The sequence below is a fragment of the Vicia villosa genome, linkage group LG7, assembly GCF_029867415.1.
Source record: "Vicia villosa cultivar HV-30 ecotype Madison, WI linkage group LG7, Vvil1.0, whole genome shotgun sequence".
Lineage (NCBI taxonomy): Eukaryota > Viridiplantae > Streptophyta > Magnoliopsida > Fabales > Fabaceae > Vicia > Vicia villosa.
Window position 1 is genome coordinate 4,712,801 of NC_081186.1, and position 20,180 is coordinate 4,732,980.

The 20,180-nt window shown below is 38.3% G+C and overlaps 1 protein-coding gene across 1 annotated transcript; it reads right to left on the reverse strand.

Annotated features, from left to right (window-relative positions):
• Positions 1 to 677: 677 nt before the first annotated feature.
• Positions 678 to 1,544, reverse strand: LOC131617054 (uncharacterized). Its single transcript, XM_058888438.1, has 2 exons — positions 1,440 to 1,544; positions 678 to 1,262 (listed from the first exon to the last, which is right to left on the reverse strand). Exons 1-2 carry the CDS (start codon positions 1,542 to 1,544, stop codon positions 678 to 680), a joined length of 690 nt encoding a protein of 229 aa, XP_058744421.1.
• Between the last annotated feature and the right edge of the window lie 18,636 nt (positions 1,545 to 20,180).

Genomic DNA, 20,180 nt, shown 5'->3' on the forward strand with positions numbered 1-20,180 from the left:
TGGCTATGGTTTGACCATAGTTTGACTTTTAGGTCCACCAGTCAATTGTTGATCATTTGAGCCATTGACTGAGCAATCTTGCGAATCAGAGCTTGAAACTTGGCATGAGGATTCTTTGAGTCATATGAGAGGTTATGAGGTCCATTTTAGGTCTTGTAACTTGATTTTACTTTGAAGAGATCAAAACCCTAGTTTGAGGGTTGTTGTTTTAGGAGAGTGTACAATCAGTCAAGTCTTGAGCTTCTGATATTCAAATGAGCTTGAGTATAAAAATGTGGTGGGCAAATTTTGGGGTATGACAGTAAGCAAACAAAATCAACAACAAAGTCTCTATTAAAAATCGACACGGGACACTTAGAACACATAAGAGATGTAGTTACCGATCCCTTAACTGGAAAATCGACTACCATCTCTCCATGCATAGCAGACACAACAAAACCCAACCTCTCAACACAATCAGCAGAAATAAAGCAATGAGTAGCACCAGTATCAATAATAGTAATTAAAGGAATTCTATTCATGAAACAAGTTCCTTAGATGAGTCTGTCCTCACTAGTGGTTTAAGTTCCCGACAAGGCGAACACCTTTCCACTAGATTGCTCCTTCTTCGGTTTCTGAAACTTGGTACTAACGTGCCCCTCTTCACCACAGTTGAAATACACCACATCCTTACGCTTTCACTCAGGTGCGGCATGACCAGGTTGTCCATAACGGAAACACCTCCTCACATTAGCAGTACACACATTGCTCTGATGACCGACTTTACCACACTTAACGCATACTATACCAGCAGGAGCATCTACCCCGCTAGTCTTCTTGCCCTCATAAGCCCTCTGCTTACCCTTGCCACTAGAAGCATCATAAGGCTTGCCACGACCTTGTTGACTCTTACTCCTCTTCTCATTAACCATCTTATAGTGCGCATTACTGTCTTCCTCGAAGATACGACAACAATCGACCAAATCCATAAAGACACAAATCTTTTGGTAACCAACCGCTTTCTTGATCTCGGAACGCAATCCATTCTCAAACTTAATGCACTTTGAGAATTCACCAGTTGGCCCATCATAGTGTTGGTAAAACTTAGCCAACTCGCCAAACTTAGCAGCATACTCCATAACTGACTTGTTCCCTTGCCTCAACTCAAGAAATTCAATCTCTTTCTTGCCACGTACATCTTCAAGAAAGTACTTCCTCAAGAACTCCCTACGGAAAAAAGCCCAAGTGACTCCTTCGCCACTAGCCTCCAATCTCTCACAAGTCTAGAGCCACCAATCATCAGCTTCAACCGCTAACTGATGAGTCCCATACCAAACCTTATGCTCTGGAGAGCAATCCATCACACGAAAGATTCGTTCAATCTCCTTTAGACAAGTCAATGCGCCATCAGGATCATGGGTACCCTTGAAAACAGGTGGATTCTTCCTCTAGAAGGTAGCCAAATTGCAAGACGCATCATTCTCACCACCATTTTGATGATGCTCCAAAGCTTGAGCCATTGCCTCCAAGGCAGCAGCAATCGTAGCATCATTCCTTCTCGCCATCTCGACTTGTCACTACATCACAAAAACAATCAGAACAAAACAATAATACATGATTGCTAACCAACTACGACACGACACGTGGCCGGACGGATCGACCTGCTCTGATACCACTAATGTAACACCCCGAATCTACCATGTAATTTATATAACAATCAGAGTAATTAAAGATACGAAAACATGCATATTCAGAGTGTCACATTTGATCAACATAAGCAAACACAACATAATGCATCAAAGCTCATATAATGGATACGTAACAATAGTCATGGGGGAATACAAAGTATCATCACAACTACGCAAAACATCGCATAATGTAGCAGCGGAACACATAAATCATAACATCTCAACATAATGAGAACTTGCTGTAACACCCCATATTTTCTATTTTAATTTAGTTATGATTTAAATTAATTATTGGAAATTAATTGGCATTTTATTGGAATTATTTAAAGATTAGGGATAAGGAAATTGTTGGGCTTATGTTGTTGTTAGTAAAGGAGGGGTGTGATGGTTAGGCCTTTTACTAAAGCTTATGCTATTTTTCATAAAATAGAGTAATTGTGGAAAAAGAGAAATTAGAACCAATTTTGGAGAAAAGAAGAGATCATGAAAGGAGCAGAGAAAAGAGAAGAGAAGAAGAAGGGCTTTCAAGATCTTTAACCAAGGTAAGGGGGGACTTTTCCGGTTAATTTCTATTATGCAATTGTAGGTAATAGAATAGATTAATATATGATTCGATTCAATTGGATATATTGGGATTGGAATTGTTAGGTTAGGAATGCTATAATTGATGAAATTGCATGATTTATTGGTTAATAATGTGTTGTATTGATGTATGATGATGTATGACAATGTAATTGATGATTATGTCTGTAATTGGTGTTTGGAATCGGTTTGTGGTGGTGGATGTGTGAAATCGCAGGTCTGTCGTAGACCTGAGAATCTGCAGAATTGCACGTCCGTTAAGCGGATGCTGTTTGTGTTTCAGAAAATTAAAGAGGCTCGCTAAGCGGAGCCAGTCCGCTAAGCGGAGGTCCAAACGTGGTTCGCCTCTATGATGCGTCGCTTGAAGCAGGGTTATTAAATTTTAATACCATAAGCGCGCTAGTGGTTGCTAAGCGAACCTGTAGTGCAGAAAATTATTAGCACTTTGAAATAGCGTATCTTTTGATCCGTGTATCCTTTCTTAGTGCCGTTTTGGGCATTGTAAAGCAAATTAAATATTTTATAAGATGAATTGGTGAGATGGGAGGTGGCCCGACTTATTTTAAAAATTGATTTAATTTCTTGTGAAATGAAATATTGTGCATATGTGTGATTGTGCGAATATGGCAATGTTTCGGTGTGATGATAGATGAATTGTGGTTATTGTTATGGTTATTATGATGAATGTGTAAATAATTGAATGATTGTGCAAACATGTACATACTTTGTCGGTGATGAAAATGGTGAGACGATGCGGTGCATCAGATCGGTGATGTTCTTAAGTATGTTATATGTGAGCATTCATTCATATGCATTCGGTGATAGATCCTGGTTGTTATAACCCAAAATTTGCCCGCATCTTTTTTCAAGAAAACTCCAATCTAAAAATTAGGAGTTTCATATAATCATGGATTTTTATTTCATAAATATCCTGACATATGAAATACTTAGTTTTTAGAATTTTTCTTATACAGTATTTTGGCTCGCTGTCGAATTTATTCTTACGCAAACGTCAAGTACTGTTTATTACTTCACACATGCTATTTATTTGAAATTTACTTACAGATAAATAGTACTGACACAATTGATCAAGAGTTAAATCTTTTGCAGGCGCAGAATCAGGAAACTCAGACTGTATTGGTAACAAGTACATTATTATTAATTTTTGTTTCCCACTAACTTTTGTACTATATTCCATTATTTTCAAAATCTTTTCAAATCTTTTTTTAAAAAAAATCAAATCTTAACTTTATTCTATACATCTCTTTTTCCCAACACTATCATACACTTTCTTTCAAATCTTACTTCCACTCAAATTTTCTTTTTTGTACGAAATCACTTCATTCCCCAACGTCTCTATCCTTCTTTTCATTCTATAAATACCTCTCATTTTTTTTCATAAAATCTCACATCAAATTCTAAACCATTTCTCAAATTTCTACTTCATATTCATCCTTTTTTCTTCCCCCGGCAAAAATGGCGAAGCGGATAGAAACGTGTTTTCTTATGGTCATCACCATTGCTACGGTGATCATGTCTTTCTTCTGTCTACATAGCCCGGAAAAATGTGGACCTGGGATGCTTACACTCCCAATCGTCTACATGTTATTGTTTGTAGCATGGGTTATTAATCGTCATTCTTAAAGTTTGCCGTATCTCTTATTTTCTTAAATGTACCGTTTATTCGTCGTACTGTTCATTATAGTATGTAATGTTTGTACTGTCAGTATTAAATGTTGTACTATTTGTCATATTGTTGCTTAATTATTCAGATAATATTTTGTCTATTTTCTGCCAGTCAAATATTCATTTTTCTGTGCATTAAATGATTTTCAGGGTTATTATCGGTAATTTTGCTCGCGTACAGTAAATAATAGTTATATATTATGTCTGTGTTTTTTAACAAGTCATGTAAATAAACTTTCATCTTTCATATAAAACAAAAAAAAAACAACAACAAAAAGAAAATTAACTTTGACTGTTGATTTTTCACTCTAACTGTTGCATTAATGCCTGAACAGTCAGTTGACAGTCAAACTACTGGCAGTACAATTCTCAGTGTTTTGTACCATCAATCAAATAAAACTATTGCAATTTCAAAATTCCAAGATTTTTGTCCTAGAAGTCTTCTGAATATCACATGATTAGCAGAGACTCAGTACTGCACAAAAATCAGGTACGCTTAACTGTCTCCTACACAAACAGTCCCTGACTAGGGTTTCTTGTTTTTTCAGGAGAAACAAGTTTTTGAGACCTCAAATGGATTTCATGGACCTCCATATATCTCAAAGTACCACCATGCAAATTTTCAAACTTCGATTCACTCAGACGCACCGTCAGCAGCTCAAACAGTCAACAGACGACCCGTTTGACCAAAAAAGTCAACAGACAGTCAAAAATGAAATTTTTTGTCAACATCCATATTTTGTCAAAGGATTCATCATTTGATCATTGGATGATCATAATTCATCAAGAAAAGATCAAAAATCAACAAAACCCTAAGATTCAAAATTAGGGTTTTCTCCTAAAAAGTCAACTGAACTTTGACTAGTCATAACTCTCTCATCCTTCATCCAAAAAATTCAAACCAAAGCTCATTTTGAAGGAAATTCAATTATCTTTCAAATGCAATTGATCCCATGGTCATTACATTCACCATTTGAAAAATATGGACAAAGACATTACAGGTCATTTTCAAAGTCAACAAAAAGACACTTTTTTCAAAAGGACACACAAGGAGCATCAAAAATCATTTTGACATGAGACCAAAGACATTGGTTAGAGGACTCTTTGAGGTTTCCAAAAAGTGCAAGATCTCCTTCATATGACAAAAATTGAGGGATTTACACTTTGTTGAAGTTGGCTAAATTTTGGGAAAATGCATAAAACCAACATTGCTCAAAAATGTATTTTTTCCAAATGGGGCCAAGTTTTCAAAGTTCAAACATGTTTTCCATGATATTGTGGGCCTCCCACGACCAAGACAAAGCCCACACCATTTTTTATCCATTTTTGGTTTAATTTTATCCTATTTTAAGATTAAATGAAAATGGAAAATGGAAGGATAATGGATAGTTTAGTTTCTAAGCATGAGTCATCCAAGAATCTTTAATTTTCTGCAGAAGATTGAGGTACAAGGCAAGATCATTGAAGAGAAGCAAGACTTGGTCAATAATTCAAAGGTTTTAATATAAAAAAAATCAAGAATTCAACAAAGGCAACCAAAGGCTTCTTGGCTTCAATTCTAAGCACAACATAGCTTAGAGTACTTTACAAATAAGAGACCACGAATTCAGAAGAGAATCTATGCTTGTAACCATACTTGTAATCACTTAAATTTTTCAAAGAAATTCCAAATTCGAATTTTGAATTCAAGTCAGTTTCAATACAAACTAAACATTCAAACACCTTCCTCAAGTATCACTGAAACTATTCCAATCATTTCCCAGCCTTGAAACCCACTGAACTAAGCACTATAGGTCACGATTTATTCAAAATAAAACCAACTCGTATCTGATCATTCAGGCATGTTTAACAAGATGTAGACATATATTTGAACTTAGCTTAATGTCCTGATCATTTCTGGACATTTAATTAAAGTTTGGGGGCCTGTACACGAAACTACCATTTTAGGGTTTCTTAGTTCAAATTTAGGGTTCTTCGCTAGAACCAAAAAAAGGACAAATTAAGGGCATGGTTGAATTTAGTAGATTGAGACGAATCGAATGGGCATGTCGCGCCAAATTTATATTCATGTTTGACCCTATTCGCTATTTTGCAGGTTCATAAGGTATCTATTACAGCGCTTTTATTACAAAAACGTTATTAAAGGTGCTGGCTGGAGGTTGAAGACGATGAGGTGTCCTCACCTCATTGGATAGAACGCGCGCGCCAGTGTTTTTGAATCCTGGGTTCCCATGTGCGCTTTCCATCATCTTTCCATGTGACCTCAATATCTGGGCCGTCTGATCTCATTAAACTCTCAATCCAACGCATCAAAACACTCATCCTTACCATGGTCTTCATTTAAATACCACACCTGATTATTATCTTTTTATTTTCTATTTTTTTTAATCTCTTTGTTAAATTAATTAAAAATAGTTTTAAAAATCCAAAAAATACACAAAAAATATTTTTAAGTTTCTAAAATAATGTTTTATTTTTGGTATAAAAATATTTTATTTTCCTTCACAATTTAAATATTTTGTATAATTAATTAGATAATATGCATATATTTATCTTTTAATTATTTTCAACCAATCAAAAATCATAAAAAAATTTGTTCTTTATATTAAATATTGTTTATATATTATAAACTAATTTTGTACATATTTTGAATAATTTTCTCTTTAAATTTTAATTATTTGTATAATTATGTATTAATTAACTTAATAAATTTCAAAAATTCCAAAAAAATTAGTTTTGTTTTAAAATTAATTAAAAAGCATTTTGAACATATTTTGAACTTAATTTTTAGGTTTAAATTTATTTTCATCTTTTTTTCCTCATTTTAATTTAATTAATCATGCATTAATTATAATTAAAATCAAATCATAAAAAATCCAAAAACATTTCTTTATTTTCTTGCAATTTAAATTCCTAGATAAATGTATAGGTTGTCAAATTCATGTAAATAGCGTAGTTTACATTTCCCGCACAATCGATGTAATAGCGTAGATTTACTTTCCGCATTTTACATTTCCGCATTTTAAATTCCAGCACATATAAACTGCGTGTATGCCAAAGATAAAATTGAACCGTTAGATCACTAACTCCGAAGATAAAATACCTGAATCAAAACACAATCACATTTGCACCTCTTAAGGTAATCCCTTTCTTATTCTTTTCAAAATCAAAGTCACATTCTATTGTTTCAAACGCAAAATCGAACCTTTGTCTATATCCGGTGAAAGGATAGATTTTTAAAGGAAATAGGATAAAGACCTTATAACTCAGGGTAGACCTCCTAATTTGCTTGCTCAAATCAAAACAAACAAATCTCTCATATATCATTGTTTTTATCAAAATAAAACTTTCAAAAAGACAATACTTTGTATATATCCAAACAAGAATCATTACGAAGTTAACGCTCTTTTTTCCAAAGCATCTTTTGAAAGATAAAAACACTTTGTATACATCCGCACAAGGATCATTACAAATTCAATTTACAAAGGTATTTGAAACCACATACGAGCATTTAAAAGCAATTGAAAACAAGTGAGCTAAGAAAATTAAAGAGCCCATGGATAACCATGGATACAAAGGGTTCTAACACCTTCCCTTTGTATAACCTACCCCCTTACCCAGAATTTCTTAAAGGTCTTTTTTCTGTTTCTTTTATAAACCTTTCTTAGTTGGATAAAATAAAAGGTCGGTGGCGACTCTCTAATTTTCAAATACGAAAGCAGAAACAAAAAAAAAGAGTCAGTTCACGTATCTCTCTGCGAGAGGTATGGCCGAAAACAGAGGTCCACAGAACTGGCGACTCTGCTGGGGACTACTTTCTAAAAACAAAATGTTTTCAAAAGGGGTTACCTTTAGAGAATAGATCACTTCGATGTTTTCAATTGTTTGACTTGATTGCTCTATTTTTCAAAGGTTTGTTTGGGTATTTTGCTTGTGTGAAAGATTCTAACCCGAATCTCGAGATACCTTAAGTATATGACAATATACCAAGGAAACTGTACGGCATGTACCGATACGGTTGATCTGGTAGTCATCATTAGTGCGATACTTTGGTTTATACTGATGTCCCTTGAAAACGATCAAGGAGTATATTAGGCTTCCGAAATGTCATTAAACACTAATTTGTCTTAGAACCTTTTCGTTGAACTTGACTTGTGGCCTATTAAGTGGTTAGCTTTGAAATTGATTGAAATTAGTTATCCTCGAGGAATATTTTGATCGACCGTCCGAGCGCCGTATTAAGGTGTTACCTCCAAGGATCATAGAACCCGAATACTATTCTAGGACAGGTTTTAACCAACTCAACTTCAGTGGGGAGGGTATCACCTATCAGCTTCATGCAAGCCTTTAAACCTAAGGCTATTGTTTGATTTGTTTGTGTGTGCCACATGTTTGACATCATAACATCATAAGCATCATAAGCATATCATTTTCTCACTAATCATGTCAAGGATCAAAGAGTTTACCTTTGTTTTGTTACTGCAGGTAATGGCTCCCGCCACCAGAGATTACATCCGAATCAACATCTCAACGGTGCCATCTGAACTGAAAAACTTAGTATCAGAATTCCCCAGGAATGTTCAATTCACCGAAAAACATGGTCACCTACTCCATTTGGTTACCTCAAAATTTGAAGAAGACATGATACGGGTCCTGTTCCAGTTCTTTGACCCTGAACATCATTGCTTTACCTTTCCAGATTACCAGTTAGTACCCACTTTGGAAGAGTTTTCTGAACTAATTGGTTTACCTGTTCAAGATCAATTACCTTTCACTGGTTTAGAAAGGATTCCAAAACCTGAAATCATCGCTGCTGCCTTACATTTGCGGAAATCAGAAATCGAGTCCAATTGGGAAACAAAGAGTGGATTTAAGGGTTTGCTTGCTAAGTTCTTAATGGAAAAGGCTCGATTACTGCTAGAAAACAAAAGTTATCCAGCTTTCGAGGAGGTTGTGGCTCTTTTGATCTATGGGTTGGTTTTATTCCCTAATCCCGACCAATTCATAAGTGTACACATTATCAACCTTTTCCTAACCCGTAACCCGGTACCAACATTGCTGGGAGACATTCTACATTCTCTACACACTCGTACCCTGAAGAAACGAGGAACTCTTATGTGCTGTATACCACTACTGGCAAGGTGGTTTACATTTCATCTTCCCCGATCAGTGTTGAGAAATGAACAAAGAATGCAATGGTCTCGCAGGATTATGTCTTTGTCTCATTCAGATATCCGGTGGAACAACTTCTTTCAAAGAGACATTACTATCATTGATCATTGTGGAGAGTACCCTAATGTGCCACTACTTGGCATCAAAGGGGGCATCACTTACAATCCCTCTTTAGCTTTACGCCAATTCGGATATGCAAGGAGCAACGGTCCTCACGACATGATTATTCATGGCATTGTGTTTGATTACGAGGATGATTCCCATAGACACCGACGAAGGTTTATACATGCATGGGGCAGTGTCTATAGAATAGAAAGCAAAACTTTGGGGCAATGGAATTCTATCCCTATGGAACCTTACCTCAGATGGGTGCGGGCTCATGCTCAGAAACTCATCATGCCATATCCCGCTATTCTACCTGTGACTATTGAGCCAGAAGTCGAAGGAGACGAACCTCAAGTTATTCTACACCCGGATATGCCAACTGACCTAGAAGTGTTACAAAAATTTTAGGTTCAACTAAAAGAGGAAAGAGACACCTTCAAGGCACACTGTCAAGACTATGAGAGAAGATTATTGGAGCTCACCGGACAACTCCAAGAAGAACAGCAGATCAACACATTCCTGGGTGCAAAGAGAAAGCGTCCATGGGAAACCTGAGGGATCATTCATTTCCTTTATTTCTGTTTTGTAAGCCCGAATGAGGCAAAGAAAAAAAAAGCAAAAAAAAAAGAAATAAATTGTTTAACTAATGTTTGTTTCTCCTTTGTTTTAACAAATCTAAACTCTAAGATCCTTGAAAACATTGCATATACATACATTGCATATACATTTCATTCATATACATTGCATATACATTTCATTCATTCATACACATTGCATAACAGGTTCACATGACGGATTTCTCATCTCCTCGCTGTTTATTTCAGTCAGAAGAGATGGAATCTGAGACAAGCATCAAGAATCTCGAAGCACAGAACGCCCAAGTTCAAGTGGCAATTCTGGAACTGGCAAAGGGGCAACAAGAACTGAAAGCCCTGATGATCAAGAAGAAAAAGAAGCCCAAAGGATCTGTAGGCTTGAGCCAACTGAAAAGAAAGATCAGAATCCCAGCCAAAAGTTCAAAAAGCCACCAATCCCTGAAATAGTCGGTGATGGTGAACAAGGAGACAATCACAATAACCAGGGTTCTGCCAAACCCTCTCTCTCTTCCAATGAAGAAGATTATCATTCTGGAGACGAACAGGATAATGACAAATACCAGCAGTTGGAAGAACGCATGAAAGCTATGGAGATACAAAAAATACCTGGTTTAGATTTCAATGATCTGGGACTCATCTCAGATGTTGTTATCCCTCCAAAGTTCAAAGTTCCTGTCTTTGCAAAATATGATGGAGTTTCTTGCCCAAAACTACATCTGAGGTCCTATATAAGGAAGATACAACCTCACACAACAAATAACAAATTGTGGATTCACTTCTTCCAAGAAAGTCTGTTGGGTACACAACTCGAGTGGTACTACCAACTGGAAAGTACAAAAGTCCATACCTGGGAAGATTTAGCTGCTGCTTTTTACAAACAGTATCAATACAATGCTGATCTTGCACCAACCCGTACTCAACTAAGGGGCATGTCCATGGCACCAAAAGAGAGTTTCAAAGGATATGCACAAAAATGGAGAGATATGGCTGGAAGGGTTCAACCACCCTTATCTGATCGCGAGCTGGTCGACATGTTCATGGGCACTTTAACTGGCCCTTTCTATAGTCATTTGCTGGGAAGCTCATCATCAGGTTTCACTGACCTGATATTGACTAGAGAACGTGTCGAAAGTGGCATTCAAAATGGAAAAATTCAAATAGGCTCTTCTTCTGGTACTACAAAAAGGCCCATCAGTGGGAGAAATGAGGTCAATACAATGCAAATTCAGAAAGGTCGCAAGAATAAGCATCACCAATCTGTAGGGGTAGTTCTAATCTCCGCATCTGCGCCTCAAAAAGATCAACAGCCAAAATATACACGACGACCAGATGCGCCAAGAAGAAATTTCACCAAAATCAACATGCCAATCTCTCAGGCATTGCAGCATTTGCTAAAAGCAGATATGATCACATTAAAAGATCCTCCAAAGAATGTCAACACTTCCTCTCCGAGTTATCGCCCCGATGCAACATGTGCGTATCACTCAAACTGTCCAGGACATGACGCAGATCACTGCTGGGCCCTGAAAAATAAAATACAAGATATGATAGATGCTGGGGAAATTGAGTTCGATCCTCCAGAACTCCAAATGTCATCACGGCACCTATGTCGAAGCATGACAAGGCTGTTAATGCTATTCTGGACACTGTTTACATCTATGATGTGAACGAATTATCAACTCCACTCCTCGAAGTCAAAGGAAAGCTAATCCAAGCTGGTTACTTTCCAGGTTGTGACCCTGATTGCTTTTATTGCACCTACTCGCCCAACGGTTGTGAAAATCTGAGAATGGGAATTCAAAAGTGGATGGATCGCCGTATCATTATGTTTGAGAGGCTCCCTTCTATGGACGTGTTATGTGAAGTCTTTGCAAACGGGATGAGGATAGAGGATGTCTCAGTAATCTCCAGCTTACCATTCAAAATCTCTGCCAAGGCTCCGTTCAAAATTTCTGCTACACTCAAAGTAGCATCAGTAATCATTGCTAGTCCAACTCCATTTCCATACTCCTCAGACAAAGCTGTCCCGTGGGGTTACGACACTAATGTTTATGTCCATGGAGTTAAACAGGATACCTCGACTAAAGAGGCCACAAAGTTAACTGCTCCAACTGTGGATAATATTGCGGGTACCAGCAAGATCACGAGAAGTGGAAGAATCTTTTCACCAGAAATTTCTCCAAATATTGCTGCTGGTCCAGTCCAGGTCCCAGTTCCTAATCAAAATGTCAACGCTCGAGGCAAAGAGCCACAAGTTGAACCAGTTCAAATACCGGTGGAAGTCACTGTTGAGGATCCATCAAAACAAGAAATGGAGGAAATATTGAAAATCATCTGTAAGAGTGATTACAATATTGTCGAGCAACTGGGGCACACTGCTTCAAAAATTTCAATGCTATCTCTGCTAAAGTATTCAGAAGCTCATGCCAAAGATCTGATGAAATTCCTGAAAGTTGCGCATGTTCCTCAAGAGATTTCGGTCGATCAATTTGAGAATTGTGTTGCCAATCTAACCGTGAGTAACAACCTTGGTTTCTCTGATATCGATCTAACCCCTGCTGGAAAGAATCACAATAAAGCCCTACATATCTCCATTGAATGTAATGGCACCACTCTATCTCATGTGCTGGTAGATAACGGTTCTTCTTTGAACGTGTTACCAAAAACAGTACTAGAAAAGCTTGACTTCAAAGGAATTATGTTACAACCAAGCGATGTTGTGGTAAGAGCCTTCGATGGGTCAACAAGAACAGTATACGGAAAGGTGAATCTCCCAATCAGAGTGGGCTCTCAGATCTTTGATTCTATCTTTTACGTAATGGAAATTCACCCAGCATATTCCTGTTTACTTGGACGCCCTTGGATACATGGGGCAAACGCTGTAACTTCTACCTTGCATCAGAAGTTGAAATATCCAGTAAAAGGAAAGATTATCACAGTCTATGGCGAAGAGGAATATGTGGTTAGTCACCTGAATAATTCCAAATATGTTGAGTTGGATGACGAATTCATCGAAACTCCCTGCCAATCTTTTGAGGTGGTCTCTCCAGATGTCTCTGCCACCAAGCATATTTCTGCTACTCCAACTACAACTATGGCTTCTCTCAAAGATGCCAAAGCTGTGATCGAAAAAGGTGATTGCACAGTATGGGGACAGCTTCTCGATATACCTTACAAGTCCGACAAGCAAGGCCTGGGCTATGATAGTGGAAATCAAAAGAATGATCAAAGTCCTTGTTCTGGAGGATTAATGTCACATTTCATCAGCCAAGGAGTAAACACCATTGAAGACGATGGAGTGTTCTTGAACCATATCATTCAGCCATATCCAGATGAAATTCCACCCATTTCCATGGGAATGTGGGATACTTCGGGAGATCCAAGCAGCGGATATAATTATCAATATACCGCACCTCAGAGTTCTTTTATTGCTATGGAAGATATTACCCCAACTGGATGGGGTGATCAATTTGAGAATGACAAAAGTCTCACAAGTCCTAACACTCAGCAATATCAGAATCCACCTAAAGAAGTATGGGATACGCTAGGAGAGCCTAGTGGCAAATATGACTTTATGGTGAAATATTCCGCTCCTCCGAGCTCACAAGTCGCCATGGAGGACATTGTCCCAACTGGATGGGATGAACATTATGACGACAATTTTACTCTTGAAGAAGCCAGGGAAACGCCAAATAACGAGGGTTATTTTCTGTCAGAATACACCCCTCACCAGGATACACAAGTCTCTATCCAAAACATCATCCCGACTGGATGGGACGGCCTTATCGAGCATCTCGCTCAGCCAACAGAGATATCTCAGCCTGGGCTCTCGTATCCAGCAGAGTATATCACTTATCCCGAAAGATCACCAACTCATTTCCCCACTAATGAAATCAATGTTGTGGAAGATGAAGAAGACAACTACAACTGGAACAGCTGGATACTCCCTGCTCACAACAATGGATTGAACAACTGGAAAGCTGAGGATGTGGTCTCCTTTGATCAGGAGTAAATGCAATTTCCTGTTTTCTTTGTGTATATTGTGCAAAGATAAAAATGGTTCCTGTACTATCGAACCATGAGCTTGAAAGCCGTGTGCCTTGCCCGAAGCACACTGGTCCTTTTATAAGGGCTTATCATATCATGATCATGTGCATTCAATAAAATCATGGGACGTTTGCATATTCAAATTTTGTGATCCTTTTTCTTTCTTTCTTTGCTTTTCAAATAGCTATGTTTTCTCACACACACTCACATAAATAACATGCAGATTCACATTCACTTTGGATCCAGTCGATAACGATTCTGCTATTGCCCGTCATGACTTTGAAAATCCGATCTACCAAACTGAGGACGAAAGTGAGGAAGATTGTGAAGTACCAAGAGAACTTGCAAGGCTGCTAGAACAAGAAGAGAAGGCTATACAACCTCATGAGGAACCAATTGAGGTTATCAACTTGGGCAGCAACGAAGAAAAGAAAGAAGTCAAAATAGGGGCTGATTTAGAACACAGTGTCAAGCAAAGACTGATTCAAATGCTGCAAGACTACGTCGAGATATTCGCCTGGTCCTATGAAGATATGCCAGGCCTTGACACGGACATTGTGGTTCATCGCCTGCCAATCAAAGAAGGTAGCACTCCAGTCAAGCAGAAACTGCGGAGGAGTAGGCCTGATATGTCAAAAAAGATCAAAGACGAGGTTGAAAAGCAATTCAATGCCGGATTCCTGAAAGTTGTAAGTTATCCTCCTTGGATAGCTAACATCGTGCCTGTACCTAAAAAAGACGGGAAAGTCAGAATGTGTGTAGACTACAGAGATCTGAACCGGGCAAGCCCCAAAGATGATTTCCCTTTACCTCACATCGATGTACTGGTTGATAATACCGCACAATGCAAGGTATTCTCCTTTATGGACAGATTCTCAGGGTACAATCAAATCAAGATGGCACCCGAAGACATGGAAAAAACAACCTTCACAACACCCTGGGGAACCTTTTGTTACAAAGTAATGCCCTTTGGTTTAAAGAACGCAGGAGCTACATATCAACGTGCAATGGTAGCTCTGTTTCATGATATGATTCATCAGGAGATAGAGGTGTATGTCGATGATATGATTGCAAAGTCCAACACCGAAGAAGAACATCTGGGTCATTTACACAAACTGTTTGACAGACTCAAGAAATACAGGTTGCGACTGAACCCAAATAAGTACCTTTGGAGTGAGATCCAGCAAACTCTTAGGTTTCATCGTCAGCAGCAAAGGTATTGAGGTTGATCCTGCCAAGGTCAAAGCCATTCAAGAAATGCCTATACCCCGTACCGAGAAACAAGTCAGAGAGTTCTTGGGACGTCTGAATTACATCGCCCGATTTATTGCCCACATGACTACTACTTGTGTGCCGATCTTCAAACTGTTGAAGAAAGATCAAGTGGAAAGGTGGAATGACAAATGCCAGTTAGCCTTCGACAAAATCAAAGAGTGTCTCCAAAAACCGCCAATCTTGCTACCACCTGTGGAAGGAAGACCCCTGATAATGTACCTAACTGTGTTAGAAGATTCAATGGGATGCGTACTGGGGCAACATGACGAGTCCGGCCGAAAGGAGCATGCAATCTACTATCTTAGCAAAAAGTTTACCGATTGTGAAACAAGATACTCACTACTCGAAAAAACTTGCTGTGCCTTAGCATGGGCGGCTCGCCGACTAAGACAGTATATGCTAAATCATACCACTTTCCTAATCTCCAAAATGGATCCTATCAAGTACGTCTTCGAAAAACCTGCTCTCTCTGGAAGAACAGCAAGATGGCAAATGATCTTAACAGAATATGACATTCAATACACTTCACAAAAAGCAATCAAAGGAAGTGTGGTAGCTGATCATCTGGCTCATCAAGCAGTGGATGATTATCAAGCATTGAACTTTGACTTCCCAGACGAAGACATTATGCTAGTCAATGACTACAAACAACCAGGTCCAGAAGAAGGACCCGAGCCAGGATCCCGGTGGACTATGGTTTTTGACGGAGCTTCTAATGCACTTGGCAATGGCATCGGAGCTGTGATCATTTCTCCTGCAGGAGGTTATACACCATTCACTGCCAGATTATGCTTCAACTGCACTAACAATATAGCTCAGTACGAAGCATGTATTCTGGGTCTTAAAGCTGCAATCGATCTAAGAATCAAATTCCTGGAAGTCTACGGAGACTCGGCTTTGGTAATTTACCAAGTCAAAGGGGAATGGGACACGAAGCACCCGAATCTAATTCCTTACAAAGAATATGTGCTGAGTCTGATTCCTTATTTCGAAGAAATCACTTTTGAACACATCCCACGCGAGGAAAATCAACTAGCTGATGCCTTAGCTACCATGTCATCCATGTTCAAAATCAGGGGGGACAATGAGGCGCCGATAATCACCATTTACAGACAAGATGAACCATCCTATTGCAATGAGATCGATGCCGAAGGAACAGAAGAAAAACCATGGTTCCATGAAGTAAAAAGATATCTCGAAGCTCAGGAGTACCCTGAAGGGGCATCCATTAACGACAGAAAGTTTCTAAGGAGGTTTGCTGCCAAATTCTTTCTAAGTAATGGAACCCTATACAAACGCAACCATGACTCGACTTTACTTCGTTGTGTAAACAAGAAGGAAGCAGAACAGGTTATGGAAGACATACACGATGGTACCTTTGGTACTCATTCAAGTGGACATACAATGGCTAAAAAGATCCTCAGAGCAGGTTATTACTGGTCTACCATGGAGACGGACTGCCATCATCATTCCAGAACCTGTCACAAATGTCAGATATATGCTGACAAAGTACATGTACCTCCAGTCCCGTTAAACGTGCTGACGGCTCCTTGGCCTTTTGCAATGTGGGGTATTGATATGATTGGAGAAATCAAGCCTACTGCCTCCAACGGACATCGCTTTATCCTAGTCGCTATTGACTACTTCACAAAGTGGGTAGAAGCAGCTTCATTTGCTTCTGTCACCAAGAATGCTGTGGCCCGATTTATCAAGCACAATCTCATTTGTCGGTATGGCATTCCTGAAAGGATCATCACGGACAATGGCACAAATCTAAACAACAGAATGATTACTGAATTTTGCACACAGTTCAAGGTCAAACATCATAATTCCTCTCCATATCGACCAAAGATGAATGGCGCGGTGGAAGCTGCCAATAAGAACATCAAGAAAATCATACAAAAGATGACAGTAACCTACAAAGACTGGCATGAGATGTTACCTTTTGCTCTTCATGGTTATCGCACATCTGCGCGTACTTCAACAGGGGCAACTCCAATCTCCTTAGTCTATGGTATGGAGGCAGTTCTTCCAATTGAAATTGAGATTCCTTCCCTAAGGATTATGAAAGAAGCCGATCTAGACGAAGACGATTGGATTCAAACACGGTTGGACCAGACAAACTTGATTGATGAGAAAAAGCTCGCAGCTATTTGTCATGGTCAATTGTACCAGAAGCGCATGATCAAAGCCTTCAACAAAAAAGTCAAAGTCAAGCATACCAAACTGGTGGCTTGGTTGTCAAACGCATCATCTTACCACAAGGTGATCCCAGAGGCAAATGGACTCCCACCTATGAGGGACCATTCGTAATCAAGAAAATATTCTCCGGCGGTGCCATGTTGCTTACCACCATGGATGGCGAGGATTTCCCACACCCTGTAAATGCGGACATAGTCAAAAAGTATTTCGCTTGAAAAGAAAAGCTCGCTAAGTTGAAAACCCGAAAGGGCAACTTAGGCAAAATGAGCGTCTCGGTGGATTGAAAACCTGAAAGGGCAATCCAGGCAAAAATTAGAGACTAAATAAAATCGTCCCGGTAGGCTGAAAACCTGAAAGGGAAGCCTAGGCAAAAGTTAGGGAATAAAGCGTACAACTATGTTCCGTTCAGCTGCCTTATCACCGTCAAGATTCAATACATCAAAGACACCGATCAGTCCAATCACTTTCTTCCAATAAGCGAGGGATGAGATGCTCGAAGACAGATTGGCAATAGCAGAATTGAAACTTGACTGGATTGTTTTCACATATCTATTTATCTTTATAAATATTTTCCAAAACTTTAGGACAACTTCCTACTTCTAGGATTGTTGTCTCCTTGTACTAATCAGCCTATCATGGCTCTTTTTCAAAAAAAAAATCAATGCATCTTAGGCTCAAAATCAACATTTTCACTTTTTCTGTTTTGAATACGTAAATGTCCCAATGATAATTTTGAATGAACATGTGCATTTGAATATGATTGATGTTTACCAGGAAAAACAGGAATAGCATTCAGGTAATGTCCCAATCCCTTGGACATCATTCCGAATCTAGCATCAAAAGAAAAATCCCCAAGAGAAATACATTTCTCAGCAAATTCCTCAAAAAAAAAGATTTCTAAACGAAGTGATTCGAGAAATCTTATCCCCCAGCAGGGCTGTTCCAGATTACTATCTCCAGAAAGTGTGATCTCCACACCAAGACTTGGTCGGATAGTGCATCGGAGGATTATGCATCTTCCTCATTCCCACTTAAAAGGGCATCAAAATCAGAACTTCCAATTACCTTTCATTCCCAAGCGATAGTCGAAGATCCTTCAACAGAGCACCATGGTTCTCAAAGAAGTTCCCCAGCCGAGGGTACTCAAACAAGACAAAAGATCATCAACAATCACAATATAGTCATATCCAGATGACTGGCGGGAATTTATTTTCCCAACTAGAAGCTTGACACGCTCACATCATACATCATATGCATCTTCATACGCATATTCATATGCATATTCATACACATATTCATACACAACATAACATGCATATTTCTCCTTTAGCTCGAGAATATCTTACATTACATGCATCACAAACATTGCATATCACTAACTTGATTTTTTCAGGCAGACGGATATCTTCAACAAAGATGTTCTCAGTCACATGCAGTGTTCCACTGAATTCTTTTCAGATAAGCAGTCCTCTCAGATATAATCAAGCCGAAGATTCATTCTGAAAAGATCTCTCTTTCCAAATCACTTATCAACTCAAAAAACAAGTAACACAGATCAAAGTCGATACCTCAGACGGTTCCAAAACGATCTATCATCGAAGATCTAAAGCTGATACCTCAGACGGTTCCAGAATGATCTACCATCGAAGATTCAAAGTCGATACCTCAGACGGTTCCAGAACGATCTATCATCGAAGATCTAAAGCTGATACCTCAGACGGTTCCATAACGATCTACCATCGAAGATCCAAAGCTGATACCTCAGACGGTTCCAGAACGATCTACCATCGAAGATCTAAAGCTGATACCTCAGACGGTTCCAGAACGATCTACCATCGAAGATCTAAAGCTGATACCTCAGACGGTTCCACAATGATCAACTTCCAAAATCTAAAACGGAAAAATTTTGGACAAATTCCGTAACGATCATCCTCCTAGACTTAAAGCGGTAACCTTGGACGGTTCCGAAATAGTCAGCACAAAGACTTTCAAATCCTTCATCAAGATATAATCAATGAATTCATTCTGATGAACAAACCATCAACACAATTGCCAGATGGCATCTGAAAGCCCATCTCAGGTAATGTTTCAATCTTCCAACAACATTTCTCAGACAACATTCAAATGCAACTTCCAACATCTCTTCTGATCAAGGTAAGTGCAAATTTTCAGGGCATCTAAAATATTCAATCATCTTCCACCTTCAGATTTCAGACAATCTCTTCAGGTTTAAGAATATTGAATAGGGGCAACTGTTATACCCCAAAATTTGCCCGCATCTTTTTTCAAGAAAACTCCAATCTAAAAATTAGGAGTTTCATATAATCATGGATTTTTATTTCATAAATATCCTGACATATGAAATACTTAGTTTTTAGAATTTTTCTTATACAGTATTTTGGCTCGCTGTCGAATTTATTCTTACGCAAACGTCAAGTACTGTTTATTACTTCACACATGCTATTTATTTGAAATTTACTTACAGATAAATAGTACTGACACAATTGATCAAGAGTTAAATCTTTTGCAGGCGCAGAATCAGGAAACTCAGACTGTATTGGTAACAAGTACATTATTATTAATTTTTGTTTCCCACTAACTTTTGTACTATATTCCATTATTTTCAAAATCTTTTCAAATCTTTTTTTAAAAAAAATCAAATCTTAACTTTATTCTATACATCTCTTTTTCCCAACACTATCATACACTTTTTTTCAAATCTTACTTCCACTCAAATTTTCTTTTTTGTATGAAATCACTTCATTCCCCAACGTCTCTATCCTTCTTTTCATTCTGTAAACACCTCTCATTTTTTTTCATAAAATCTCACATCAAATTCTAAACCATT